Below are 26,866 nucleotides of genomic sequence, written 5' to 3' on the forward strand. Positions count from 1 at the left end.
ACAAGCTGACATAGCATAAAAGTTACAGATTTAGAAAAAAATTTGCCTCGTCCAAGCGGACCCCAGTAGTCACGTGCTATGTGTTCATGAATAATTCCTGGCTCGGCGATGAGCAACTACTAACTATCGTGAGTAATTCGAGACACTATTCACTAGTGGTTCGTTAACTGGTGAACATTTACTGGCTATACAGGTGATCTTGGATAAGGCTCATCAGGGCAAGGACTTGCTAAGCGGATAATGGAACCCACTCCAGGGATCATTCATGATGGTCACAATCTCTTCAAAAATACAGTTAATGAGTATCTTCAGGAGCTTCCTCAGCCTGTGCAATCTCGTCTGTACCAATCTCCAGCAACATGTCTTGCAATATACCGTCTTTTGTCCCCAATGGCCAAATTCTTCATCATGTCTATGATCTTTCAGGATGAAGAAGTTTCCCTCAGGGACCTGGATCGTTGGGTAAAACCGGACGCAAAGTTCCAGCTTCATGACGCTATCAAGTCCATGAAGCTTCTTCATTTAATCACAGAGGGGCGCTCAGGACAGCCTCTTATGGTACAGCTGAACTCAATCTTTAAAGAGTCGTTTAAGAACGCACTCACCGGCGGCGAGGTGAAGAACTCATTCGGCAACGTTGTGGAGGAGGAGAACGACCCTGTGACCATGGCAATGCTAGATTCCTACGCTGCAGACAAGTGGGAGACCATATTGCACTTCATGGTTGGCACGCCGCTAACTAAAAGTCCGGGAAAGAACGTACTTAGTCTGTTGAGACACAGCAAGCTCATGGAGGTGGATGAGTCTTCGAAAGAACTGAAGATCACAAACGAGGGCTTTCAGTTTCTTTTGCAGGATGCTAATGCACAGATATGGACGTTGCTGCTCCAGTATTTGACTATGGCAGAGACATTCCAGATGGATCCTGTGGACGTTTTGAATCTTATATTCATGATTGGTGCCCTAGAATTAGGAAAAGCATACAGCGTTGTAGGTCTGAGTGAGACTCAAAAAACTATGCTTCAAGATTTAAGAGATTACGGTCTTGTGTTCCAGAAGCAATCGAACTTATCAAAGTTCTACCCAACGAGGCTGGCGACCATGCTGACATCTGATGTCGTCTCTATCCGTTCAGCATCCGGTGCTGTCAATAGTGTACTAAGACAGCGCGCAGAGGGAGTGGATGGCAAGGTTCTCAACGGGACTGCGCTTGGTGATGATGATCTTCAGGCCGGTGGCGAAGGTGCCCTTGACGGCGCTTTAATCGTAGAAACCAACTTCAAACTGTACAGTTATTCGAACTCTCCACTACAAATTGCAATCTTGAGTTTGTTCATACACCTTAAGACGCGTTTTCAAAATATGGTTACAGGGCAGATAACTAGAGAGTCTATTAGACGTGCGCTACACAACGGTATAACTGCAGATCAGATAATAGCATATATGGAGACGCATGCACATCCTCAGATGCGTCGTCTGGCAGGGGATAACTTGGAGAAAAAGTTGGAGCTGGACCCTAACTGCAGAGATACACTACAGGTGTTACCGCCAACAGTTGTTGACCAGATAAAACTATGGCAGTTAGAATTGGATCGGATCATAAGTTATGATGGGTATCTCTTCAGGGATTTTGATAATCTACAGGAGTACCAGGTTCTAGCTCAATACGCCCGCGACATCGGAGTCCTTCTTTGGAGCGATGACAAGAAGAAGATGTTCTTCGTTTCCAAAGAAGGCAATGCACAAGTTATCGATTTCCACAAGAGAAAATTCCGCAAGAAGTAGTCAAGCTTGTATACGCGGTGATCAAGCTTGCACCTCTGTTCAGTATAAATAATGCCCTATATTATTAGGTGTTTTATCTATCAACAAGTAACCTATTATACAACTGTACTATCTTGCAATACGCAATAATATACATATATAGAAACCAGCCATAGAAATTCCCACACTTCTATCGGTAGTATTATAACAGGCAGTAACATTTTAAAAGAAAACAATGCGTATGATCAAAATCAGATTTCGATGTCTTTAACAAAAAAATAGCGAACATTGCAGACAGTGGACAGTAATTGACTGTAAAACAGCAGACGCATCGAGAATCTAATTTGATCAGTGTATCAGGTCCATGCGGCGTGGGTTAAAAAAAAGCGGCACGGAAGGACTGTTAAAACTTTGTAAACGTGCAGATGGAAAAGAAGATAATTGTCTTTCTGAAAATATCCAGGATTGCAAAACACAACTTAATGGTTGTACAATATGAGCACCTTTGAACAAGTATTTAGTAAACGCACAATTGTATAATAATACCATTCACACAAGTAATAATGCCATTTAGAGAAAACACCAAATAGTAAGGATAAATCAGCATATAAAAATAACACAAAAGGAAACAAATGGGCACAAAAAAACAGAAAAAATCGTTTTAACTGAATGAATCACCACCAGGAGTTGTTGCTACCCACAGTCTTTGAAGCGTTAGACCAGGATTCAGTGCTACCCCCAAATCCAGAGCTGCCACCCCAGCCGGAGCCGGTTCTGTTGGCGTTACCCCAGCCGGAGCTTGCTCTGTTGGCGCTGGACCATTCGGAGCCGCCACCACCGCCGTGACGACGGAAGTCCCTAGTACTATTCCCACGCGAGTATCCTCCACGGCCACCTCTACTACTCTTACCACCACCACCACCGTAGGACATTTCCTTAGCAATCTGGCTCAAAAATGATGGAACCTCTTGGTTGGCCTCTTCCAAAATGTCGACCAACTCCTTGACAACGTTCTTGTTGCCACGGTTAAAGAAGGCAGTAGCCAAACCAGTGTTACCAGCACGACCAGTTCTACCAATTCTGTGGACGTAATCGTCAATGTCCGAAGGCAAGTCGTAGTTAATAACATGTGTAACGTTTGGAATATCCAAACCTCTGGCGGCAACCGCTGTAGCAACCAAGACGTTAGCACGACCGGTTCTGAAGAAGGCTAGAGCACGTTCACGCTCAGCCTGGGTACGATCACCATGGATAGCAGTGGCAGAAAGGTTCTGCATGATTAAAAAGTCAGTTAGAGCATCGGCCATTCTCTTGGTCTCCACGAATACTAACGTCAAACCGCCATCAGAAGCAGCTAGCAAGTCCAATAGAACAGAACGCTTGTCAATGTCTTCCACGTGCAAAACCTTCTGGGTAATATTCTCGGAGGTCGAACCAACTCTACCGACCGACAAGAAAATGTAGTCCTTCAAAAAGTCTGCTGCCAAATGCTGGATGTCAGTAGGGAATGTGGCGGAAAACATAAGCGTTTGTCTGTTCTCGACAGTAGGCATATCACAGCCCTCCACGATGTGTCTAATTTGAGGCTCAAAACCCATATCCAACATTCTGTCCGCTTCATCAAGAACGAGGTACTTCACGCTGCATAGCGAAATCTTACCACGTTCTAGCAAATCGTTCAAACGACCTGGAGTAGCAACGATCAAGTCGCAGCCACGCTCCAACTCTCTAATCTGCTGACGAATGTCAGCACCACCGTATACAACGCATGGTTTGACCCAGGACCGGTAAGTGAACTTCTTCGCCTCATCGAAAATCTGAGTAGCCAACTCTCTGGTAGGAGCTAGAACCACAGCAGTAGGGTAAGCCTTTCTCATGTAGTAGCCGGACTCATCTGGAGTTGAGGCAGGACCGTTGCTAAACGACTGTGATAGCACAGGGAACAAAAACCCACCAGTCTTACCGGAACCTGTCTGCGCACACGCCATCAAATCTCTGCCCTTTGCCACAATAGGCACAGAATACTTCTGCACTGGAGTGGGCTTCGTGAAGCGCGCTAGTTTAATGTTTTCCAACAATAGCTCGTCCAAAGGAGGAGAAGTAAACTCCGTGATCGGATCAGGCACGTCCTCACCGGAAGCGTCCACTGGAATATCGTCGTAATTGTCAAAGTTAATACCCGAAGACTGGAAGTTTGGGTCCTCTGGGGTGCCGAAAAGTTGCACCTCTAGCTTCTCGTTACGCTTCATGGGCACATGCTTGCCGTCCACCCACTTACCAAATCTAGATGATCCCCCGCGGTCACTGCTCCGCGGACCACCACCTCTGGCGTTGCCGCCAAACCAGCTCCCGCGTCCGCCGCCAAAGCCGTTGTGTTCAGACCCACCAAAGCGCCCCCCGTTGCCAAAGTTTTCCGTATTGCGCGAGGATGGCTCACTGCCCCCCTCCTTCATCCGTCTCTTAACGTGAGGAGGCACGTAAGCGCTCTTCTTTTGCGCGCTGTCGCCAACACTCAAATTTTCCATCTTGTTAACTAGTTCAGACATAGTTTAAGGCCTTTTCTGCTTGTAGTGATGTTATTGTAATGAACCTGTTAGTGGTAGGAGGCAGAAGACTAGAAGATAACTCATCGAGATGACTTGGTGCGAAAAATTTTGTTGCCACCCGCCAGCCTTGATCGTATTTTACGACAGGACTTACCGCACGTGTCACTTGTCACGTGATGTGATGGCAGTAGCGATATGCGTGCGTTACTAGGGCGTCAGCGCCGGCAGGTGGCGCCAGAAGCTTGTCTATTGCCTACACTGCTTATTCTCGGTTTGCAGTCGCTGCTGCTGAGCATCCAGCAGCGGGAAATGAGTACGATTGTATGAGGAAAGAAGTTTCGTTTGTACAGTTTCAAGACTGACGAGAAGTTTCGACCCAGGCGATGTAGGGACGGGAGCTGAAGTCGTGTATAAAACGTCAAGATGAGGAAATGGGGAGTGACAGAATGATCGTGTGGCACCAAATAACAGCAAATGAATATGGGCGCTAAGGAAGATTGCAGCGACGCCGAAAAGTTGAGCAGCGAAGGGTCCGAGCCAGCGAGCCTTCGACAGTCGATAAAGCCGCGACACGTATTCATGATTTCCATGGCGACTGGAATTGGCACAGGGTTGCTTGTGGGGAATGGTAAGTCAATTGCTACGGCGGGTGTCGGGGGCACGTTGATCGGCTACCTCATCATCGGGGTAATGGTTGTGTGCTGCATGCAGTCAGTTGGAGAGCTCGTGGTGGCGTTTCCATCGCTCGCAGGAGGGTTCAACTCATACGGCAAGAAGTTCATTGATCCTTCGCTTGGGTTCTGTGTTTCATGGCTTTTTTGTCTCCAGTGGATGGTGGTCCTTCCACTTGAGCTTGTGACGGCTTCGATGACAATCAAATACTGGAACAGCAATCTATCGCCGAGCTTGTTTGTGTCGGCCTTCTACATTTTAATATGCATTGTGAACTTCTTTGGATCTGGCGGATATGCAGAGGCCGAATTCATATTCAACTGTGTAAAGGTCATGGTCCTTGCGAGCTTTATTGTATTGGGCATTGTTATCATCACAGGCGGACTCGGAAACAGTGGTCCTATAGGATTTCAGTACTTAAAAACTCCAGGGGCATTCAACACAAATTACAACGTGTTCAAGGCTACCGCTGGTACGTTGGTTAACGCAGCCTTTTCGTGCGGCGGGGTGGAGTTTCTAGCGCTCTCTGCTGCGGAACAAAACCGGGATAATATGCCCAAAAGTATCCGACGGGCTTGCAGGCAGGTTTCTATTCGGATGTTCGTGTTCTATTTGCTATCCATTTCGGTTGTAGGGCTTTTGGTGCCCTACGACTCGCCTATGTTGATGGGATCCGGGTCTGACACAACGCACACGTCGCCATATGTCGCAGCTATAGCACTGCATGGCGTGAGGATAGTGCCCCACATAATCAACGCTGTTATACTCATCGCAGTGGTATCTGTGGCGAATAGTGCCATGTACTCATCATCCCGGACTTTGCATTCTCTTGCGGAGCAGAATTTTGCTCCGAGATACTTTGCTCTGTTGAATAAACACGGGCAGCCTATGCGCTGTCTCGTTGTCAGTGCCATAGTGGGACTCATTTCCTTTATTGCAGAGTACCGAGATCAGGAAGCGGTTTTCGTGTGGTTGCTTTCAATTAGTGGTTTGTCCACAATATTCACTTGGACAACCATCTGTATTGCACACATCCGATTCCGAAACGCCCTCAAATTGCAGGGCCAGTCTCTAGACACCTTGGGCTATCGCTCAAACACAGGAGTCATCGGCTCCTATATAGCCACTGCCATCAATGTTGTGGTCATCATTGTCCAATTCTGGGTATCTCTATTTCCGTTGGAGAATAACGGCAAACCGGACGCCGTCAAGTTTTTCCAAAACTATATGGCGGTGCCTGTTGCAGTCCTACTCTATCTCGGTCACAAGCTATATACAAACGACTGGACCCCTTGGATCCGCACACACTGCGTTGACATCAATACTGACCGCGATGTCTACGCACCATCGGATGACCTATCCACCAAGGGAGTTGTCAAGCTCGCCCCCGCAGTGCAATCTGCCCGTTCCATCGCTAGCTCAGCGCTGTCAGAGTCGCCCCCAGAGCCCATCTCGCAAAAAGCGCATCAACCTGAGCGGCCCAGCAGCGGCAGCTGACGTCCAGACTCGGTGGACAATGGACGCCGACACCTGCAGCCATGCAGTTCTGTTGCATCATATGCTGCCTAAATACGCACTTATGTTAATAGATAACATATACCAACTTTATAATCAGAATATTACGTTACGGTCTTCACTACATATCATATCTTAAGTAATCATATGCACAATACTCGAGATATGGTCCGGGTAATGTTTAATACTCTGTTACCCGGATCATGGTGAAAATTTTAGCTTCAAGCTCTTGTACAGGCATCAAACGTTGAAGACTTGGTTGCAGTCAAACCGGTAGTGGGCCAAAAGGAGTAGCATGAGCAGCAGCAATCTGTCTTCTATATTGCGCAACTCACGCATTGCGCAAGTACCCAAGCCTAAAGGCCCTCTTTTCTCTCCGGACAAGAAGTATGTGCCAACTCATCAGCTGATTGAGAATAAGGCGTCAACGATGCACCGTCAAGAGTGGGGTATGAAGTCGAGCATTCCTTCGAGGTCAAAATCACGCTACTTGATTTTTGATGAACTGGACACACAGCAGCGATTGACATCTTTTGAGGCGATCGGGCAGTACCAGTGGAATAGAATCCGTATCCAGGAGTTAGGAGTTGTACCTGAGCGGGCGACAGCTGGAAATTCGTTCCAAACAAGTGCTGACGCCAACGCGCCTTCTAACCCTCTATTCAGTGGGTTTTCCAGCAGACTATCCGCACGGACGCCGTTGAGTTCATTTTTTGGTCTAACCTCGAAAAGCGACGCTAAGCAATGGAAGGCAGCAGAGAAGAAAGTTGCGGCTCTGCGTCCTGCATTCAAGAAATGGCTACAAGATCATCACCCCCATTTGATAATCCATAAGGATCAGATGGACCCTGCTGACTTCCGGAAGCGCGCAGTTGAATTCATTACGGAGATTGCTACGCGGTCCTCCGGAGCTGGCGGCAGCTGGAAAGTCGTTGGTAACGGTGGATTGACATACGGCCTGAAAGGTAGGCTGCAACAGTCTCCGCTTGGTATTAAACAGAACACAGTTGTTGAAGGAAGAATCCTGCAGACTAACGGCATGGAGAAGTCGGTGGCCGCCGCAGGCTTTGTCGGAAATGGCATGCTAGGTACCAACTTGCGGAAGGTGGACTACGCTATGGGTGATCTAGTCAGAACAGCGCGCTTCCCATTCGAAGTGAAGCAGGCTAGACTGCTTGAAAATGGCAGATTGCTCATGGATATGTCTTTGATCGAACCCAAGAACACAGCCAGAAAGTACGGTTACGGCGCGAAGGAGAATAAGAATAGGACCTATATTTTCCAGAGAGGCGCTGTCAACGAGCGGAAAATCAGCTCTGAAGAATCCGCCCAACAGGCGGAGGAGCTGCTGAATATTCTGACGAATTTTGAGAACTGACTGCCAACATACATGTAAATACAGATATAATGCTCAAATAAATATAAATTGTCGACTCACAGCGCTCACATGAGAACTCCTTTGGTTGATGGCACGTCGTCCGTTCCAGTCCGCGTTAGCGCATCCCGCAAGGCCACTGCCACCGCCTTGAAAGCGCTTTCGCTACGATGGTGATCGTTTGTTCCCCGCAGACAGTCAACATGGAGTGTTACGCGGGCAGACTCAGCAAAAGACTGCAGAAAGTGCGGTATCATCTCCGTAGACAGGTCCCCGATCTTTTCACGCCGTAGCCCCAAATCAACTACTGCATATGGCCGGTTCGACAGATCAACAACAGCTCGGCTGAGGGCCTCATCAAGCGGGGCAAACCCGGTCCCAAACCGCTTCACGCCTCTTACCTGGCCAATAGCTTCCCGTAGTGCCTGACCAAGGGCTAGACCACAGTCTTCTGTCGTATGATGGTCGTCTATGTGCAAATCCCCAACGCATTCGACAATCAGTGACCACCCACTGTGCTTTGCCAGTGCATGAATCATATGGTCCAGGAACCCTACTCCCGTCTGTACATTAATTACTTGAGACGAGGATGCTTGGTGAGCCACTGTAGTCTTCGCTCCCCCTAGAATCGACTGTCCTATTTCCAAAGGCCCACCATTCAGCGCCAAAGCAATTTGTACTTGTGTCTCATGTGTTATACGCTTGACAAACGCTCGCTGCGTCTCCGACATGCTCCTTTGTGTTGTACCTGTCTGGCTGGTGCTGGATGTGGGAGTCACCTAGTGGACTTTTCAACATTGCGTACCAATCTGGGAAAAACTTTTCAGCGTTCTAGCCTCGATGAGCTGACGAACAACGAGAAGAGTTCAACAAGTAACGAAGCGGCAGCATGAACAGGAGCTTCATTCGTTCGCTAACTTCAAAGGTCAAGAGTGCCGTCAAGGTTCCTCACAGCGAACATCTGCACGGCCAAAATAAGTTCGAACGAAATTTCCCGGTATTCCAGAGGAAGAAGGCATGGGAAAGGGATGGTATGGACAAGGATGAATGGTTCAGGAAGAAATATGCGCATGTGCATGCAAGAGAAGCTAGTAGGAAGAGGGATGCGCATACAGAAACAAGTAAGACACCACAGGTACGCAAGAGGGCAGCAGCGCCAGTCGGCGATGCGCAGCCCCGTCGTAGCTCATTTAAGTCCCGGCATGCATTCGATCCGCTGACGCCAGACCCGCTGTTGGATAGGATATACGGGCGTAACAGTATACTCCTGGCGCTGCAAAGCAACAGGCGCGAGTACTTCGTGCGTCTATTGCACTCGGGAAATTTGGACCCACAAATTGCCAAACTGGCAGGACAACTCGGCATTAAGGTTCAGTCTGCCCAGCGGCACCAGCTAAATATGATGACCAACAACGCTGTGCATAACGGACTAGTATTGGAAGCTAAGCCCCTGTACCCGCAGGAGATCAATGCACTAGGTGCGGTTGATCATGAAGCGGGCACCTTTGAACTGATCGACCAATGGAGCAACAACGGCACAGCACAGAAGGTACCCTTCCTCCAAAGCGCGAAGAAGCGGTACCCCGTGGGTCTGTATCTGGATGAGGTTGTGGACCCGCATAATGTAGGCGCTATTCTGCGCAGTGCCTATTTTCTAGGTGCTGACTTCGTAGCCGTTTCTCACAGGAACAGCGCACCGCTCTCTGCCGCCGTCTCGAAGACCAGCAGTGGAGCACTGGAAGTCCTTCCTATCTACAGTGTTGACAAACCGCTGCAGTTTTTTGAACGTTCGAGAGACGAGCATGATTGGGTCTTCGTCGCCAGTCATCTGACGCAGGGACCGGGGATCAGCTCCCACGTAAAAAATAGGGTCCTTCCAATAGAAGACATGGCAGACCTTGCTCAGTCTTCGCCTGTGATGCTTGTCGTTGGCAACGAGGGCACTGGAATCAGGTCCAACCTGCAGCAGCGGAGTGACTTCTTCGTGCAAGTGCCGTTTGGCCGTGCAGACGAACCGCAACTAGTGGACTCACTAAACGTCAGTGTCGCAGCCGCACTACTGTTACGCAGTCTTCTGAGTTGAGCTCTACATTATGTAAATATCTATCAGTTGTGGCATGATAAATACACGGCGCTATTACACTAACAGAAGTCTCTGGTATTTTACCCTTGCTGCCGGCGCAGCTTGTCGCCAGCAGCGCAGCTACACCATCCGATGTATCTGTGTGTCATTTTCCACCCTGGATAGGTCAGACAACTGCCCCCACCACTCAAACAAGTAGCTTTGGCAGATCAACTTGAACCACGGGGTGAATTTTAGTTCCGGATTCGCGAACATCTCCTTCAATTCGTGCTGTGTCACCCACCGCGAGTTCCGCACTTCGTTAGGGTTCGGATCCACGGTAAGGGTGCAGCCGTCAGACACGCGGTAGAAAAGGATATAGTCAATTTCGTGCTCGCCCCACGGTCCGTTGCTGGGCGCCATGTAGTGGATACGGTTCAAAAAGTGGAACTTGCCCCGCTTCAACGTCTGCGCTGGCGGAATACCCAACTCGTGCTCCAACTTGCGCACCGCAGCCGTCCAGGCGCCCTGCACCTTCGCCTCCAACGTGCCCTTGAGCCCCACCTCGGCATCCACACAGAGCGGGTGCGAGCAGCACGTATTGGTCCACAAGTCTGGGAAGGTGATTTTCTCGGTCGCACGCTGCTGCAACAACAAGCGCCCGTCCGCGCTGAACACGAACACAGAGAAGGCTCGGTGGAGAAGGCCCTTGTCGATGTTCTCCATTAGGTGACACAACTTCTTCGTCCCCGCACCGATCGGCTCGTCGTCCCAGTCCACGATGATGCAGTTCTCGTTCATCAACTTTATCTGCTCCTCATCGTGCCCCGTAAAAACACTGTCTTTGTGCTCGTCCCCGGAAGACGCGCTCGAATGGGTGTTGGGCCGGTTGTTGATGGGGATTATCTCGGGGAACTGTTCGAGCACCTCCTCCTGTGTCAAAGACTTCACCAGTACCGCGTACGGCGACATACGCTCCTTGCCCACCCGCTGCATCACCACCTTGCCTTGAACTACAACCGACATCCCTGCTATCCGCCTTGTATACTGCGCTTTTGTGCCGCTGGCTTGCAACGCTTGCGAGAACGAAACCCGCCGTCCCGCTGTTATATCTTTTTCCAGTGCGGCGAGCGCCGGGCTGCCATCGCAGCCGCAACCCCCACGTGACCACAGCCGCCGGCCGCCGCGCCGCACGCCAACAACTGCCGCCGGCTCTCCGCCCCACTCCCCGCGCCGACGCCCTGCCCGTATCTTTATCTGGTCAGGGATGCCGCGATGGGGCAGCCGGCAGCAGCTGACGTCAGCCGCTGATCTAATCCGTTTGCCCCGCGTCACGTGGCTGCTTATGAGATGCCGGGTAACCGCCGCGGGTGTCGGGGCCGCAGTTGCCTTCGGCAAAGGCGCCCACAGCGACCAGCACGCTGGAATGTTGCAGAGCACGGTGAAAAATCGGCGTCTGCGTGGCCTGGTAGGGCCACGTAGTATAAGAAGCGGGGGTTGGGCGCTCAGCGGTCGGGCCAGTGCCGTCAAGCAGAGCAAGACTAAAGATGTCAAGCAGATCAAACGTGAAAAGACCGGACAGCAGCGTACGGGATCGGAAGCTGGAGCCGCTCTATGCGCAGCTGAAGAAGGTGGACCAGGAGGTCACTGCTGTGCGCAAGCAGATTGACGAGATGCAGGTGGGCGAAGGGTCGCAGGAGAGCAAGCAGAAGCTGCACGAGCAGCTGAAGGAGATCATACGGGCGCAGTCGGACCTTAAGGGCAAGCGCCAGCAGATCCACGACCGGATCAAGCAGCTCGACGCGCAGATCAAGCGCAAGACGGGCGAGGTGGCGGAGCGCGTGGGGCGCAAGAGCGCGTACTCGAGCGGCGAGGAGATCCGGGAGCGTCTGGCGCAGATCGACGAGGAGATTTCGTCGGGCGGGCTGTCGCTGGTGGAGGAAAAGCTGCGGGTGAAGGAGATGCAGGCGCTGAACAAGCTGGCGAAGGACCTGCAGCAGGTAGAGCCTGTGAAGCGGTCGATCGAGGAGGACCGCGCGGCGATTGCGGAGCTGAAGGCGAAGCTGAACAGCCTGAACCCGAAGGAGGTGTCTGCGCAGTTCGAGTCGACGCAGGCGAAGCTGAACCAGCTGCAGTCCAAGAACCAGGTGGTCTACGACCAGCGCTCGCGGCTGTTCACCAAGCGGTCCGCGCTGTACAGCAAGCGGGACGAGATCTTTGCGCAGATCAAGAAGATCCGCGGGGACTTTGACAACGAGTTCAAGGCATACAAAAAGAAGCTGGACGATGACCGCATAAAGCGCGAGGAAGAGGAGCGTATTTCACGCGTGCTCGAGGACAAGGAAGAGAAGATGGGCAAGTTGCAGGAGAAACTGATCCACGCGCACAAGCCCGCCTTCGCGTACGAGATCAGCGCAATCGAGACTGCGCTCTTCTCGCTCGACCCCACGTTTGTGAAGCCAGCCACGAACACAATCGATTTCCCTGGCTCGCAGCCTGCCAAGCCTATCAAGAAGGTTGAGGCAGACGACTTGGTGCCAATTGTCAAAAAACGCGAGGAGTTCTTCCCCTCGTCCGCTGTCTCGAAGAACAAGAAGAAGCAAGCTTCTGCCGCGGCCGCCGCCGCGGGCAATGGCAAGTTCTCTCTTGAGCCTACCTTGATTGTCGTGCTTGCTGATCTTGATGTCTCGGTCCCTATGACCAAGGACGATGTTCCTGCCACCGTTGACCAGTTGAAGGCCAAGTACGAGGACTTCTTGGCTCGGCAGGACGAGCAGACCAGCAAGAATGTCGCTGAGGCAGAAGCCGCATTGGACAAGTTGGAATTGGAGTACAAGGCAAAAGAGGACCAGGTCAGAAAGGAGTTGGAGGAGAAGAGAGCAAAGGACCAGGCCGCCAAGGAAGCCTCCGCATCGCAATAAAAGAGCTGATGTTGCATTGAAACTCTAGTTTGAGATTTATTTAGATCTAGTTGCCCATATCACGGGGTTTGTGTCCCATAAGTAGAGTCCACATAGCCCATTCGTCCTTAAAAAGTTATACAGGAACTCACTGCTATGCATCCAACTAGCTCATACTATTCATAAAACAAACTGTAGGTTGACATCCAGTGGATGAGAACATGATAACTGTGGTTTTTGAGTGTACTTTCCCTTGAGTTCTGTGCGCATGTTCTGCAGCAAACTCAAATACGTTTGTTGAGGTTGTTGCGACATCACCTTGACAAAAGAGTAGGACATGGCACCAGTCGCCACGCCATTCTCAACGGCGTCAGCAGACGTCTGGTTGTCCTTCGACCCACTGAACATTATCACGTCTGCAGGCGAAAACTTCGTCTGCCTGACGCGCTCAGTATCCACGCCACCAGAACCAGTGGCCTTTCTGCTGACTGTCGAGGCAAGACTCTTCAAAGACGTGAACATATCACCAGTATTGCCCGTAACATACGCCATGGCTGCCTGCATGCTGTTGCTCCCAATGTCCTTCCAAACGTTCGGCTCCTTGATTATTCCCTTGGTCGAGTACATATATGGCAAGTCCAGGGCGGAACCGGAATGGCATGCGTCAATCAGGGCGGTTAGACGCACACCAGGAGCCAGAGGCTTCACAAGTATATCATGGATTTCATCATCTACAATGTGGCCATTCGTCTCAAAGTCGACGGGGTAAAGTGTGCTGTCTTTGCCGTCCTGCTCATCCCCATCGAGGTCCTCAGTCTCCCCGCCATGTCCGGAATAGTGTAGAAACAGCGAATCGTTCGGTTGGGCACCCTGCACCAACCAATGCATAGCCCGCAGAATGTTTGCTTTTGTAGGTATGCGGACGGGATCATGCTGATCATCAGTCAGGATCACCATATTCTCCTCCCTATAGCCATAGCGAGAGATCAAGAAGTTTTTGATGTTCTGCACATCGTTGATACAGCCACGCAACTCAGCACTGCTATTGAAGTAGTTGATCCCTATCAATAGCGCCTTGCGGTTGCCCGTACATTGGGAATACTGGTACTCGACGCTTCTGTTGCCCGGATCTAGGAATTGCCTTTCCTGTGGCGGCGGAGCTACGAACTCAGGGCGCGTGTATGACGCCGGGCCTTGTATGTTCGAGTAGTCCATGGAATGATTCATCTGGATGTCACTCCGCATCAGATCCCGTGGCCGTCCCTGCAGCGGAGGTCCGGGGGCTGGAAAGCCCCCCTGGTGGGGTGCATACCCCGGTGGAGGGCAAGATGGACGCTCATACTGCGCCGCGGCGTAATTATGGCTGGGAGGTGGCATGCTCGGCCGCGAGTAGCCATCGTGCGGTGGCGGCTGGTAATAGGGCTGCTGGTAGCGCTCTGGGTATGGAGGTGCATACTGCTGCTGGTACTGTGGCTGCCCATAAGGGCCCTTCTGCTCCTGCTGCTTGTGGTACGTAGGACGTCCTGCACCGGGATACATCTCACGCTTATAGCAGTAATATGCGATTGAAAGGAGTGGTAGCTTCTACGCTAACTACCATAACTGGTGCAGGAGATATAGTCGAGATTTTCTCATTATATATTTTGTAAGCACCGGATCTAAGCCTTATTTCTCGGAAATGTCCCCGAGGTAACAATAGACGAACATATTCAGGACGGAAGACAGCAGCCTCACAGCCTCGAGCTTCACTGCGGCTAGGTGCTTGTCCCTCCTTTCTGAGGTTCAAATGAACTAACTGCTATCTAGTATCACTACTTGAACGTTGTACCACGTTACTATGTGGCGAGGTTGCTTTTACTCCCGAAGTATCGAGATGCCTTCCTAGGAGCAAGAAATTTCTCGGGCTTTGTTATAATGTAAATCAACAATCGAGGAACACAAAGGTACATAGAACTAACTTGAACAGCAGTTGTAATATTGCAATCTCAAGTCTTCATAACACTGCGCAGCTGTACTCTTGAACAGGCCGAGCAATCTGCTATGCGAGTTTGGCATGAGTAGAGCGCGCCCCTAGATCAGTTCTGCATGTACGTATCCGGGCCGCTAGCTGACTCCAAGTTAGCGGCGCAGCAGTCCTCAGGCTTAAGTGGCTGTACTCCCGAATGCGGGATAGAATGCGGTCACCCGTACCTGATATGGAAGCCTATCAACATTTTATGAATGTCAGACGTCCAAAGAGCTATGAAAATATCGTTTTTCCACCGATAATGGTAGTGGTGACTCGCTGGTTTTTGGGCTATTCCAACACAGCGGGTGTAGCTGACTTGTCACAGGTGGGTTTTAATAGCGCAAGTAACGAAAACACAACTCAGGCTCCGCCAGCGCCATATATTGCTTTACAGTCAGGACGTGTGCGTGGGAAAACATAGATAGAAGGTAGCAAAACGATGGCACAACCGGAACCGCTGCAGCAGTTCGAGCGCCAGTTCGAGGAATTTGTCAAGAATAACCCGAATGTGCTGTCGGCGGCTAGATCTGCGTCGCGCATCCCCGAGTCTGCGAAGGCAGTAATTATCCTTTCGCCGCTATCCCTGCAGCACCAATTCCCCAGGTACTGGGTCTCGAAAAGCTACAAGAAGTCCATAGTGGAGCGGCCCGAACGGCTGCTGGCGTCATCGCTGGGGATTGCCGCCGCGATCACGATGTATCCCGCGCTGTTCACACTCAAGTCTTCGCACCACCGCCAGACTTCCCTGCTCTCACCTCATGTACTCCGAGTGCATGGCAATGACTGGCCGAAAGCTATCCTCCGCTTATGCAAACAATCAGATGATAGAATCCAGAAACGGCAGCTGGAAGTTCCAGACGAGTGGAACGTGGGCGATATATACCTCTGTCGTGGGACGATAGACGCTCTGCAGGGGTCGATAGGCGCGCTTGAGTCCGGCGTTGACTCAATCTTTGACGGTCCATCCGCCGCCTCGACTCCCAACCGGGCATTTGTGGCATTGCGTCCCCCTGGGCATCACTCACATACTTCCACGCCATCTGGGTTTTGTCTGTTGAACAACGCACACATTGCGGTGGAGTACGCTGCCTCTAGGTACGGTGTTACGCACGCCGCCATCCTTGACTTCGACTTGCACCATGGAGATGGCACACAGGATATATGCTGGAAACGTGCAGGCTTCAAGCCCGACGATGAGGAGGATAACGCGGCGGAATACGACGACTTTGGAAAAAGGTTTGCTGAGTTCCCCAAGGTTGGATATTTCTCCCTGCACGACATCAATTCTTTCCCCACAGAGCAAGGTTATGCACACAAGACGAGTATCAAAGATGCCTCTGTCTGCATCATGGATTCGCACGATGTTAATATCTGGAATATTCATCTAACCGCGTATGAGACTGAGGAGGAATTCAACAAGCTCTACCAGACCAAGTATAGGGCCATCTTCGCCAAGGCAGACGAATTCTTAAGAGTTAGCCAAAAGCGCATGGCTTCAGAGGGAAAGAACTACAAGGGCCTCATAATTATCAGCGCCGGGTTCGACGCCTCCGAACACGAGCAGCTGTCCATGCAGCGCCATGGTGTCCATGTTCCAACCTCTTTTTACTGTGCTTTTACGAAAGACGCGCTAAAACTCGCTCAGATGCACACCCAGGGCAAACTCTTGTCACTACTGGAAGGCGGGTACTCCGACGCTGCGCTCGTCTCTGGCGTGTTCTCCCACTTGATTGGCATGCAGAATCAGAATTGGATACCAGAGTGGGGCTCAGCACAGGTAATAAAGGAAGTTTGCAGGGGTTGTAGGCCCAATTGGAAGGCGTACAAGACCAAGCGCTCGCGCGACGTTATCCGCAACTGGGCAGAGGAAGTCATCAAACTCGGCAGGAGCATGATACCGGAGTTCCAGGAGACCTTCTTTGCAGACACCGCAACAGCAGAACCGCCCGCGGCGCGGATGACTCGATCGAAACACAACGAAATAATCGCTAAGGTGGATGACTCGGCCCTCGCGCTGCGCTCCGATACCCCGTCGCCTCCTGAAAGAAAGCCTCTGGGGGCCACCAAAGCCACGCCGCATGTCAGATACGCGTCGGGCACTGTGCAGCCTCTCCACACGGACTCAGAGGACGACGACAAGGATGACTACGTCTACGACGAGGCCTTGAACAGGACCTTCAACAGGACCGTCGAGGACATCACAGTCGATGACATTTCAAAGCACCTCGAAACCCTGGAGATAATCCAGGAGCCGGTGCCGTCTCGCCAACACCAACTCGTCCTGGACCCCGAACCACAGCATGATCCGGCTGCCAGCGCCAACGCCAGCTCCAAGTACCGCGTCCCGCAGCTAGAAGCTACACAGCGGGCGAGGCGCATGAAGTCATCCAAGCCCCCCAACATTGAAGACAGCGATATTTCCATGATATCCCATTTCTCCGCGGCCGACAAGCGCCGTACTACTCAGGGCAGCCGCAATAAGTGGTGATATCACCCCCCGCCCCCACATATGCTGTCAATTTAACCCGAATAAGACACCCTATCCGAACTACTTGCCTCTACGAACACTAGATTCTCCGAAGTAGCCGGTAATGTACGCAAAACGCAGGCCTACGACTTGGCGTGGTGCTGGTGTACAAACTTAATTCCAATACTATTTCTAGCCTTGTTTCTAGTGAAAATTCCGTAGGTGCCCAATGTAGGACTGCCGTTTCATATTTTTGGTGAAGCAGTAAATGAAAGGAGGGTAATAGCCAGTAAACTACCCTATTCAGCTGCTATTGTGTACTTCTAATGCAAACTGTCTTTGCAACAGCGACAGCACGACGTCCAACTCAAGCATGAGGATTAACGTGCGCATAGCTAAGATACTTGGAGCGGTAGGTATTCTACTCGTCACCGCATCTGTGTTGATATATGGCACTGGAATAAGCTACAATCCCTCCATGCGGACGTTGCATGGGAGTGGCAACAACAAGGGTAACATATACCGGACGGTTACCGAGCAGGAAGTGGCGCCTATGAAGCGTGAAAAGGCGACATTTGTGACACTCGCCCGTAACAGTGACTTGTACACTTTGCTGGAGTCGATTATGAGCGTGGAGGACCGTTTCAACCACAAATTCAAGTACGATTGGGTATTTTTAAACGACGAAGAGTTCACGGACACCTTCAAAGCCTTGACCTCGGCGCTCGTCAGCGGTAACACCTATTACGGGAAGGTCCCCAAGGAGCATTGGTCCTTCCCGGAATGGATTGACCAGGACCGCGCAGCACGCGTGCGCCAGATGATGGCCGAAAAGAATGTCATCTACGGAGACTCAATAAACTACCGGTTCATGTGTCGATATGAGTCCGGGTTGTTTTACAGACATGAGCTATTGCAGCCTTATGACTACTACTGGCGTGTGGAGCCGGAAGTGCGCTTCTTCTGCGATGTGGACTACGACGTTTTCCGGTTCATGCGCGATAACAATAAGAAGTACGGCTTCACGATCTCGATCCATGAGTACCCTGCGACCATTGAAACTTTGTGGGAGGAGACCCGCAAGTTCATGGAGAAGCACCCCGAGCACGTTCACCCCAACAACATGATGGACTTCATATCCGACGACAACGGCCTGAGCTATAACATGTGCCACTTCTGGTCTAACTTTGAGATCGGCTCGTTGGAATTCTTGCGGAGCAAGGCATACTCGGATTACTTTGATTCCTTGGATCAGGCGGGTGGTTTCTTCTATGAGCGCTGGGGCGACGCACCGGTGCACTCCATTGCCGCTGCGCTCTTTTTGGACCGCAACGAGATCCACCACTTTAACGACATTGGCTACTTTCACCCTCCATTCCAGCAGTGTCCGATTGATGAGACTTTCCGGAAAGAACATCGCTGCGCGTGCAACGCAGACAAGGATTTCACTTGGAATTCCTTCTCTTGTGGATCGAAGTTCTACGATGTGAATAAAATGAAAAAGCCGGCTGGGTGGTACGATTACGTCTCGAGAAACCCTTAGTGTACATAGATATACAACGCTATCAACGATATTTACCGCTGCGCATGTTCAGATGTTGTACTTTTTAAAGAGGGAGTGAGTTAGTTCCACGCCCAAGAAGGTAGCGGCGTTGGCCGGGAAGGAACGCAGCAAAGCCGGACCGATGCCGGGGAAGAAGCCCTTAATCCCCCCACGCGTGTTGTAGATCTTACGAGTAGCCTCCATCATGGTCTGCCGAGTGTTGCTCGACTGCAGCTCAGTCTTTATCGTATCTATTGGGAAAACACCGACCCACATCGAGACGCCGGCCATACCACCCGCGAGGCAGACGTTCTTGATGCTCAATTCGTTGGTGCCGGAACGGGCATTGAGATATGCCTTGGTTGCCTCGTAAGATGCAAAGTACAGGGCGCTGCCGGGGCCGTCACGTGCCAGAGTGGCAAGGGAGCCCCTGAACAGCGACCGTACGCCACCTGTGGCTAGGATGTGCTTAGCCGCACTACCCAGTGAGTGATTGGACTGTGTCTGTAACACAACCTTGACACGCTCCGTGGGTGCCATCACGAGCGTCGTGGGAATCGCCGAGATGAAGCCCGCGGTCGCAAGCTGCGCCGTCGTCAGCTTGCCGGAGTTGTCGTTCCAGGTAACCAACTTCTTGCCCACATCGTAGCCCCAGAAGCTCACCGCGAAGATGGGTGTCACGCCCAACAGCGGCGGAATCACGCCCTTGTAGAAACCGCGCATCATGTTCACGGCCGACAGCCCGGACTGCGCGCGCGCCTCAACCAGAATCTTGCGCACGGCGTCCACCGTGCCGGATGCCTGGTTGGACTGGCAGCGCACCTTCAGAAGGTCAAATGGATGCCCGGTCAGCACCGCGCACACTCCGCCCACGGCGCCCGCCGCCAGCGACTTGGCGTTCTCGTACAATGCATTAGACTTGGGTGTCCCCACGTGCACGGAGGGTTCTTCAATAGCTACGACGCTCTCCTGCTCTGCCATCCGGTCTCTTGATCGTGGAACATGGTCTCTACGTTCCGCCAGAACGCCACATCCCATCTTATATATACTACGCGGGGCCTGCAACCCCTCATTTGCGTTGTGATCCAGATCCGGCCAGCCGTTGTTCGCTTACTTCAAAGGAACGGCAGGAGTTCGCATAGTTCCACGCGCTTCTGCGGTGCGAGTCATGGCCCTCTGGCTGCATACCCACACCACATGGCTCCAGGCATTAGCTCCGGGTACGTTATTAGAATTGCGAAGGATAAACTCCGAGCCTGACGCTGACGCCGATATGGGACGCGAGGACGGCCGGCTTAGCGCGCGCGGCAAAGCGGAAGCAAGCACGTGATCGTTTTCCGTGGGGCACTGATTGTAGGGACAGAGACGAAACATATGGCTCAAAAAGCTCAAAAGCATGCAGGAGTCGCGAACTGTCCAACACGGTCGAGATGCTCCACTGTGGCAATTAAGATGAGCACGCCCGCCAACCTCTTTCCAGGTCTGAACGACATTGTGGATGTGATCGAGGAGTTTCCACTGGAGGTGGCGCGCTACATGACGCTGCTGCGCGAGATAGACGCCAAGTGCGTGCACACGGTGCCGGAGCTTAACGCGCAGATAGGGCGCTTCCTGGCTGGCTCGCGGCAGCCGGGAAGCCCGCAGCTGCAGACCATCAACCGGCTCTTCCAGGACCTGATGCCGTCGCTGGAGGAGAAGATGCACGTCTCGTCCATTGCGTTCGAGACGCTCGACCGGCTCGTCGCGCGCGTCGAGCTCGCGTACGAGGTCGCGCTCAAGAACCAGGAGATCCCCGACAAGCTGCGCCTGGGCAACGACAACCACCCTGCCATGCACCTGCACCACGAGCTTATGAAGAAGATCGAGTCCAAGCAGCAGAGCAAGTCGCAGCAGGCGCTGCGCTCCGAGTCCCGCCGCGAGGCGATGGCGGCCAAGAAAATGCACGTGGACCCGCCGGCGCCGGCGCCTGCCTCCTACGCCCCGCTCCCGCTGCCCCCGGCCGCCCTGGCCGCCAAGCGCCGCGCAGACCTTCCCCCGCCCGCGCGCAAGCGCAAGAAGCCCAGGGACGACTACTCCGCCCGCCCCAAGACCAACGAGTACGGCGAGGCCCTCTACTGCTACTGCAACCAGGTCGCCTACGGCGAGATGGTCGGCTGCGACGGCGAAAACTGCCAGCTCGAATGGTTCCACCTCCCCTGCATCAACCTCGAGACCCTACCGAAGGGGAAATGGTACTGCGATGACTGCAAGAGATAGCGCACTACATAGCAGGCCAGTGTAACATACGTAGCCCTCCTCATTCATTCATTGCCTTAGCAAATTGGTGTCCATCGCCGCGAAATTTTCGCAAATTTTTTTTGATGCGTGTTGTCAGCGAGGACAGCATATTAGGTTTTCAGTCGTGCTTATTCTATGGCACAGGATTTCAGCCAGTCATCATCACTTAGGAGACGCTGAGCATCGGTTGTGCAAGTGTCAAGGCGTCCCAGGATTTCCAAGTATAGAGGCGTTAAAATGGCAATGATTAAGGTATGTTGCAAGGCGAAAACGGGCACACCCCTATCAGCGCAGAATACTAACGGGCGGGCAGAACAGTATCCGGGAGTACAAGCTGGTAGTTGTCGGTGGCGGCGGTGTCGGCAAGTCCGCGCTGACGATTCAGTTGATACAGTCGCACTTCGTGGACGAGTACGACCCAACAATCGAGGACTCGTACCGCAAGCAGGTTGTGATTGACGGGCAGGTGTCCATTTTGGACATCCTGGACACTGCGGGCCAGGAGGAATACTCTGCGATGCGCGAGCAGTACATGCGGACGGGAGAGGGCTTCCTGCTGGTGTACTCCGTGACGTCGCGGACGTCGTTCGAGGAGCTGATGACCTACTACCAGCAGATTCTTCGTGTGAAAGACGTTGAGTATGTGCCAATTTTCGTGGTGGGCAACAAGTCGGACCTCGAGGGGGAGCGCCAAGTTTCCTTCGAGGAAGGCGCAGAGCTGGCGCGCCATTTCAACGCGTCGTTCCTGGAGACCTCTGCGAAGCAGGCCATCAACGTCGAGGAGTCGTTCTACGGGTTAGCCCGGCTTGTGCGCGATGACGGCATACACGCAGGCAAGCGCCTGGAAAGCAGTCCTGAGGACCCCGCAAACGCCGCGGGCGCGGAGCCCAGCGCCGGCTACAGCAAAGACGACAACGCCCTGGACCCCGAGGCCGTACAGGGCACCTTGGCCAACTCTTCCGTGGGCAGCCGCGCGCCTGGCGCCGTTGACCACAAGGGCGAGACCTCCGCGGTCAGCGGCTCGCTGCGGTCCTCCCGCGCGCAGCAGCAGTCGCTGAACACCGACGGCGTCGCTGCCAAGAAGAGCACCGGCTGCTGCGTGATCCTTTGAGTGCCAAGGCAGCTTTCTGGACTAACCCCTAATCTCCCTGTCGTAGTTTTCATTCCGCTGCTGCGCCCTGCCCAGTATGCAGTTCCGCAACCCGCATTATCCTGCGCCCTCTACCATCAAGCCCGCGCAGCGAGCGCCGCACGCGGGCCGAGCGTCTGCCCACTACACACTTCGCAAGGAACTACCTTGTTTTTTAGGCACTTTGGCCGCTGCCGGCCCTTTGTGTTTATCTTAAAATATATGTTGACACTTATCACAATACATAGGCCGCATGCGCCACTAGTTAATGAAATGTAGGCAGATGAAGTGCAGGACGAGACTGGCCAGCACGAACTCCCCAAATGCGCGCTGGCTCGAGATTCCCGCAAACTGCTCGCGCAGCTGCAGCCGCAGCGAAATCAACAGCACGAACTGGCCCACACATGAGATGAACCCCGCGAGAAACGCGTTGAACGGAAACGTGTCCCGTATCACCGCGATGAACAGTACCTGCACCAGTCCGATAGTAACGAGCCCCCCGCACAGTGTGTCAATCAGCAGCAGCCGCTGGTCGCTCTTGAGATCCCTGCTGTACGCCCGCCAGGTGATTTGCAGAGCCTCCCTGAACTGCTCCAGCACGTTACCCACGACAGGACCGGCAGCCTGCATGCCTGCAACCTTCTTCTTGACCGCGCGCACCATCCTGTGATTGCTCGCTCCTGCTCTGTGCTCAACGTAGTCCAGACGTGTGCGGGTTTCTGGCCACGCAGCAGGGCGATTTTTCGGTTTTTGTAGCACACCTGAACGCTCTACTGGGACAGCCTCTGCTGGTTCGCACTCCAGGCTGCGGCAGACCCAATAGTTAGCAGGCACCCGTGGAACAAAACACTGAGGGTCTCTCGCTCCCGGCTATGACGGACAACTGCCGTGAAGACGACGACAACCTCGGCACGTCGGGCGACAACGCGCTCAGCGCGCCCACGCAGCTGCTGGTAACCCCTCCCGCGCCACACCAGACAATCGTGCCGCCGCTCAACTTCTGCCCCGTCGAGCGGTACTTATACCGCAGCGGGCAGCCGTCCACGGTCAACTTCCCCTTCTTGCTGAACCTCAATCTGCGAACCATCATCTGGCTCGCCAACGAGGAACCGCAGGACGCGCTGCTCGCGTTTTGCGACATGCACGACATCCGGCTGCGATTTGCAGCTATCAACCCCGAGGGTGGGGAGGACGACAACCCCTGGGACGGACTCACCGAACATTCCATCGTCAGCGCGCTGCAGACCATTGTGCACCGCGACAATTACCCGCTGCTGGTGTGCTGCGGCATGGGGCGTCACCGCACGGGCACCGTCATTGGCTGCCTTCGCCGCATCATGGGCTGGAACCTGGCTAGTGTTTCGGAGGAGTACCGCCGCTTCACCGGTTCGCGCGGCGGCCGCATCCTTGTGGAGCTGCTTATAGAGGCCTTCGACACCAAGTCGGTGACTATCGACAAGGCCAATGCGCCCGAGTGGCTCGCTACTGCCGTCAGCGCCTCCGAAGCCTCTTATGTCCCTGCTACTACGTATTCTATACACGAAATGTAATCACGTGCGGCTATGCGGCACCCAGCTCTCCAGCCATGGCGGGGCTGCGCATCTTGGTACCTGGGGCTGCGTAGTGGATCGGCCAAAAATAGGCTGGTTCGACTGAAATGATGGCCGATAAAAAGCAGGGACTGACAGCTGCGGCGGCTTTTTCAAAAGCTTAGCTTCATCCAAAGCGAGCTCTAGCCAAGGAAGGACAAAGATGAGCGACTTCGCATTCTGCCCCAGCAAGCTCATGCGGCGGTCCGCGTTCGATAGCACGAAGGAGACGCTGCGGAGCTTCAAGTCCTGGGATACATGTATGGATAACCGAGTTTGCAAGATTGTGGCTATAGTGGGCATTGTGTTAGCGTCAATTGTGGCTATCTGGATAGTGGGGTCGTTACTCCGGTGCTTTATGCGGGGCGTGAGCGGGATCTGCGACTTCTTGTGCTGGCCGTGCTGCTGCTATAGACGGCACCGCCAGCGGCGGCGCGAGGAGAAGCAGCGTGCACAAGTATATGCTCCGCCGCCACAAGTGGTATACCAGCCCGTAGTAACGCCGGAGGCCGCGCGGTACTACGGCAAGGACGAGTACTACAGCGAGCGCAAGAAGGGCTTTTCGAGCAGCAGCAACGAGTCTTACGATCTCGAGGCGCAGAAGGCGGGGGGCAGTCGGGGCCGCTACGGCAAACGAGGGGCTGTGCACGACGAAGACGTCAACCAGTACGAGGAACGGCTGTGGGGAACTCAGCGTAAGACGCCGCCGGCGCAGCGTCAGGCACCATACCCCGTAGATTCGTCCGCAAGCCCGTATGGCCACTACAACCGTATCTGATCACGTGCCGGGCTGGTCTCCCATTATCGCTGAAACACGCAACTGTGGCCGAGGGCCACTAAAAACACTTTAACTTTCGCATATATCTCCTTATGCATATTTAACGTTTTGTATGTGCTTATTTAGGTATCCTCATACGCACCAAAGAAAGGATGTCGTCCCACTGCGCCTGTAGCGATCGGCGGCAGTTGAGGCCTCTTCAATTCCGTGAATGCCTGTTTCTGCGTCATTTGTGCACCGCGCAGAGAGATCGGAACAATTCGGCGCGTAGATTTTTCCAGCTGAACTTCGGAGAAATTCGGCAGTTTTTCCGGGATCCCGCTATTGTATAGCCGTTGGCACCAGATGGCGCCCATATATATTATGCACTGCAGTAAGCTCAGGTCCAGCTCACAAGATCCAAGCTCTTAAGCTAGGATGTTGACGAGGATTTCGAGCACAGATTCTTCGCCGAGGGCCAAGGAAGACGTTCCACAGCTGAAACTGTTGAAAGAGGCCGATGATGGACTGGTAGACAGTTCTTCCAGCTCCCCAGAGCCCGATGAGAAGATCGGGGAAGCATGTGTATCAACTTCTGAAATCAGCAAAATTCCGCACTCGATGCTTCGATACTCGCAGAAGTGGATGATGGTAGCCCTGCTGACATCAGCAGGATTTTGGTCATCGCTGGGCTCACCGGCGGTATATCCAGCGCTGCGAAACCTACAGAGGGAATTCGGGGTAAGCGAAGACTTGGTGAATATTGCAGTGGTTGTTTATTTGCTTTTCCAGGGGGTTGCACCGACCGTATGCAGTGGATTGGCGGACACGTACGGTCGGCGCCCGGTGATTTTGATGGGAATGCTAATATTCATTGTTTCCTCAATAGGCATCGCATGCTCGAACTCTTTCGCCTTGGTGATCGCGCTTCGCTGCATCCAAAGTTCCGGCATCTCCCCAATAATAGCTATCAACTCCGGGGTTGTCGGCGATTTTACACTAAAATCGGAGAGAGGAACGTTTATTGGCGCTGTCTCTGGGTTAACGCTACTAGGACAAGCATTTGGTTCCCTAATAGGAGCATCATTGACAGCAGCCTACAACTGGAGAGCAGTTTTTTGGTTCATGACTATCGGCTGTGGAGTATGCTTTCTGGCAAACTTCCTCTTCCTTCCGGAAACGCACCGTTGTATTGTTGGGAACCTCTCGCTGAAACCCAAAAGGAATATTAACTTCTCGCCTGTGTTACTGCTTCCTGTGATACGAAGACAATTCAGCTTACAGCATCCACATTATTCTAGCCTCGATGATACCGTGGCAGGCCTCGACATTGTCGCCGCCTTAAAAATCATTGCATGTCCCGAGATCCTGCTCACCCTATTACCAGCAGGACTGCAATTTTCTCTCTGGACTCTTTCCCTCACATCGCTATCGCAGGCCTTGCAGAGTGATCCGTATAACTATCCGCTCACGACTGTAGGCCTATGTTACTTGCCATCCGGAATCTGCGGCCTACTGGGATCTTTCCTGACTGGCAAGTTGATAGACATCTGGTATAGATACTTTGCCGATAGGTTTCAGCGCCGTAGCGCAAATTCTAGTGGCCCCAGCGCACCGTTTAATGTCCTTGAGGCCAGAATAGTGGCTGGATTGCCTCAGAATTTTATTTCGGTCATGGCTTTCATTATATTCGGCTGGTCCATTCAGGGCGGCTGGCACATCTCAGTCCCTTTGGTCGCATCCGGTGTTGGTACGTTCTGCGTTATGAGTACACTCAGCACTTCGAGTACGCTGCTCATTGACTTGTATCCGAATAGAGCTTCGACTGCCTCAAGTTGTTACAACTTTATTAGGTGCACGCTAAGTGCCTTATTCCTGGCAGTCTTTGCAAGAATGAAAGCGTCAATGACTATTGGTGGTACATTTACCTTTCTGTGCAGTCTAATATTTGTTGGTAATTGCGCTTTGATTTTCCCGATGAAATATGGAATGACTTGGCGTGATAGGCGGTTGCGGCGCGCAGCTGAAGCGTCCTGTAATTAAATTTTTCAAAAACCATTGTTGACATTACGTACCCAAATCCCGCTCTAACAGATTCAATCTTGAACCTGTCTCAGCGTACTGGAAGCAGGTTATCTTGTAGTCTATTAATTTACAAACTATTTTTATTCTAACGTACAGGTTGGTATATGGAGTATTATCGATCTGAAGATGATGACACGATGAATATTTATCGAATCACGGAGAAGCAACCACCGGGAT

The 26,866-nt window shown here is 52.6% G+C and overlaps 18 protein-coding genes across 18 annotated transcripts; 12 read left to right on the plus strand and 6 right to left on the minus strand.

Moving 5' to 3' along the window:
* Nucleotides 1-240: 240 nt before the first annotated feature.
* Nucleotides 241-1,785, plus strand: TFB2 (TFIIH/NER complex subunit TFB2; the record flags this gene model as incomplete). The annotated part of the gene is made up of 1 exon (NM_209175.1): nucleotides 241-1,785. The coding sequence occupies one exon, from the start codon at nucleotides 241-243 to the stop codon at nucleotides 1,783-1,785; it is 1,545 nt and encodes a 514-aa protein (NP_983822.1).
* A 653-nt stretch (nucleotides 1,786-2,438) lies between these two features.
* Nucleotides 2,439-4,310, minus strand: DED1 (DEAD-box ATP-dependent RNA helicase DED1; the record flags this gene model as incomplete). Its single annotated transcript, NM_209176.2, has 1 exon — nucleotides 2,439-4,310. The coding sequence occupies one exon, from the start codon at nucleotides 4,308-4,310 to the stop codon at nucleotides 2,439-2,441; it is 1,872 nt and encodes a 623-aa protein (NP_983823.2).
* A 474-nt stretch (nucleotides 4,311-4,784) lies between these two features.
* Nucleotides 4,785-6,479, plus strand: AGOS_ADL272W (ADL272Wp; the record flags this gene model as incomplete). Its single annotated transcript, NM_209177.1, has 1 exon — nucleotides 4,785-6,479. One exon carries the CDS (start codon nucleotides 4,785-4,787, stop codon nucleotides 6,477-6,479), a length of 1,695 nt encoding a protein of 564 aa, NP_983824.1.
* Nucleotides 6,480-6,792: 313 nt separating this feature from the next.
* MRP51 (mitochondrial 37S ribosomal protein bS1m) lies at nucleotides 6,793-7,875 on the plus strand (the record flags this gene model as incomplete). Its single annotated transcript, NM_209178.1, has 1 exon — nucleotides 6,793-7,875. The coding sequence occupies one exon, from the start codon at nucleotides 6,793-6,795 to the stop codon at nucleotides 7,873-7,875; it is 1,083 nt and encodes a 360-aa protein (NP_983825.1).
* Nucleotides 7,876-7,940: 65 nt separating this feature from the next.
* HIS3 (imidazoleglycerol-phosphate dehydratase HIS3) lies at nucleotides 7,941-8,603 on the minus strand (the record flags this gene model as incomplete). Its single annotated transcript, NM_209179.2, has 1 exon — nucleotides 7,941-8,603. The coding sequence occupies one exon, from the start codon at nucleotides 8,601-8,603 to the stop codon at nucleotides 7,941-7,943; it is 663 nt and encodes a 220-aa protein (NP_983826.2).
* A 158-nt stretch (nucleotides 8,604-8,761) lies between these two features.
* MRM1 (Mrm1p) lies at nucleotides 8,762-9,955 on the plus strand (the record flags this gene model as incomplete). The annotated part of the gene is made up of 1 exon (NM_209180.1): nucleotides 8,762-9,955. The coding sequence occupies one exon, from the start codon at nucleotides 8,762-8,764 to the stop codon at nucleotides 9,953-9,955; it is 1,194 nt and encodes a 397-aa protein (NP_983827.1).
* A 120-nt stretch (nucleotides 9,956-10,075) lies between these two features.
* On the minus strand, nucleotides 10,076-10,960 carry IDI1 (isopentenyl-diphosphate delta-isomerase IDI1; the record flags this gene model as incomplete). The annotated part of the gene is made up of 1 exon (NM_209181.1): nucleotides 10,076-10,960. One exon carries the CDS (start codon nucleotides 10,958-10,960, stop codon nucleotides 10,076-10,078), a length of 885 nt encoding a protein of 294 aa, NP_983828.1.
* A 521-nt stretch (nucleotides 10,961-11,481) lies between these two features.
* On the plus strand, nucleotides 11,482-12,855 carry BFR1 (Bfr1p; the record flags this gene model as incomplete). Its single annotated transcript, NM_209182.2, has 1 exon — nucleotides 11,482-12,855. One exon carries the CDS (start codon nucleotides 11,482-11,484, stop codon nucleotides 12,853-12,855), a length of 1,374 nt encoding a protein of 457 aa, NP_983829.2.
* A 159-nt stretch (nucleotides 12,856-13,014) lies between these two features.
* Nucleotides 13,015-14,373, minus strand: MCA1 (Ca(2+)-dependent cysteine protease MCA1; the record flags this gene model as incomplete). The annotated part of the gene is made up of 1 exon (NM_209183.1): nucleotides 13,015-14,373. One exon carries the CDS (start codon nucleotides 14,371-14,373, stop codon nucleotides 13,015-13,017), a length of 1,359 nt encoding a protein of 452 aa, NP_983830.1.
* A 908-nt stretch (nucleotides 14,374-15,281) lies between these two features.
* Nucleotides 15,282-17,330, plus strand: HOS3 (histone deacetylase; the record flags this gene model as incomplete). The annotated part of the gene is made up of 1 exon (NM_209184.2): nucleotides 15,282-17,330. The coding sequence occupies one exon, from the start codon at nucleotides 15,282-15,284 to the stop codon at nucleotides 17,328-17,330; it is 2,049 nt and encodes a 682-aa protein (NP_983831.2).
* A 352-nt stretch (nucleotides 17,331-17,682) lies between these two features.
* Nucleotides 17,683-18,852, plus strand: KTR1 (alpha-1,2-mannosyltransferase KTR1; the record flags this gene model as incomplete). The annotated part of the gene is made up of 1 exon (NM_001355312.1): nucleotides 17,683-18,852. The coding sequence occupies one exon, from the start codon at nucleotides 17,683-17,685 to the stop codon at nucleotides 18,850-18,852; it is 1,170 nt and encodes a 389-aa protein (NP_001342254.1).
* Nucleotides 18,853-18,900: 48 nt separating this feature from the next.
* Nucleotides 18,901-19,890, minus strand: CRC1 (carnitine:acyl carnitine antiporter; the record flags this gene model as incomplete). Its single annotated transcript, NM_209185.1, has 1 exon — nucleotides 18,901-19,890. The coding sequence occupies one exon, from the start codon at nucleotides 19,888-19,890 to the stop codon at nucleotides 18,901-18,903; it is 990 nt and encodes a 329-aa protein (NP_983832.1).
* A 336-nt stretch (nucleotides 19,891-20,226) lies between these two features.
* Nucleotides 20,227-21,108, plus strand: PHO23 (Pho23p; the record flags this gene model as incomplete). The annotated part of the gene is made up of 1 exon (NM_209186.2): nucleotides 20,227-21,108. One exon carries the CDS (start codon nucleotides 20,227-20,229, stop codon nucleotides 21,106-21,108), a length of 882 nt encoding a protein of 293 aa, NP_983833.2.
* A 258-nt stretch (nucleotides 21,109-21,366) lies between these two features.
* AGOS_ADL262W (Ras family GTPase RAS2) lies at nucleotides 21,367-22,240 on the plus strand (the record flags this gene model as incomplete). The annotated part of the gene is made up of 2 exons (NM_209187.2): nucleotides 21,367-21,381; nucleotides 21,443-22,240. 2 exons carry the CDS (start codon nucleotides 21,367-21,369, stop codon nucleotides 22,238-22,240), a joined length of 813 nt encoding a protein of 270 aa, NP_983834.2.
* Nucleotides 22,241-22,519: 279 nt separating this feature from the next.
* Nucleotides 22,520-22,921, minus strand: OST2 (dolichyl-diphosphooligosaccharide-protein glycotransferase; the record flags this gene model as incomplete). Its single annotated transcript, NM_209188.1, has 1 exon — nucleotides 22,520-22,921. One exon carries the CDS (start codon nucleotides 22,919-22,921, stop codon nucleotides 22,520-22,522), a length of 402 nt encoding a protein of 133 aa, NP_983835.1.
* A 209-nt stretch (nucleotides 22,922-23,130) lies between these two features.
* Nucleotides 23,131-23,808, plus strand: OCA1 (putative tyrosine protein phosphatase OCA1; the record flags this gene model as incomplete). Its single annotated transcript, NM_209189.1, has 1 exon — nucleotides 23,131-23,808. The coding sequence occupies one exon, from the start codon at nucleotides 23,131-23,133 to the stop codon at nucleotides 23,806-23,808; it is 678 nt and encodes a 225-aa protein (NP_983836.1).
* Nucleotides 23,809-24,010: 202 nt separating this feature from the next.
* Nucleotides 24,011-24,625, plus strand: PIN2 (Pin2p; the record flags this gene model as incomplete). The annotated part of the gene is made up of 1 exon (NM_209190.1): nucleotides 24,011-24,625. One exon carries the CDS (start codon nucleotides 24,011-24,013, stop codon nucleotides 24,623-24,625), a length of 615 nt encoding a protein of 204 aa, NP_983837.1.
* Nucleotides 24,626-25,042: 417 nt separating this feature from the next.
* Nucleotides 25,043-26,647, plus strand: AQR1 (Aqr1p; the record flags this gene model as incomplete). The annotated part of the gene is made up of 1 exon (NM_209191.1): nucleotides 25,043-26,647. The coding sequence occupies one exon, from the start codon at nucleotides 25,043-25,045 to the stop codon at nucleotides 26,645-26,647; it is 1,605 nt and encodes a 534-aa protein (NP_983838.1).
* Between the last annotated feature and the right edge of the window lie 219 nt (nucleotides 26,648-26,866).

This window comes from Eremothecium gossypii, chromosome IV (genome assembly GCF_000091025.4).
Source record: "Eremothecium gossypii ATCC 10895 chromosome IV, complete sequence".
Lineage (NCBI taxonomy): Eukaryota > Fungi > Ascomycota > Saccharomycetes > Saccharomycetales > Saccharomycetaceae > Eremothecium > Eremothecium gossypii.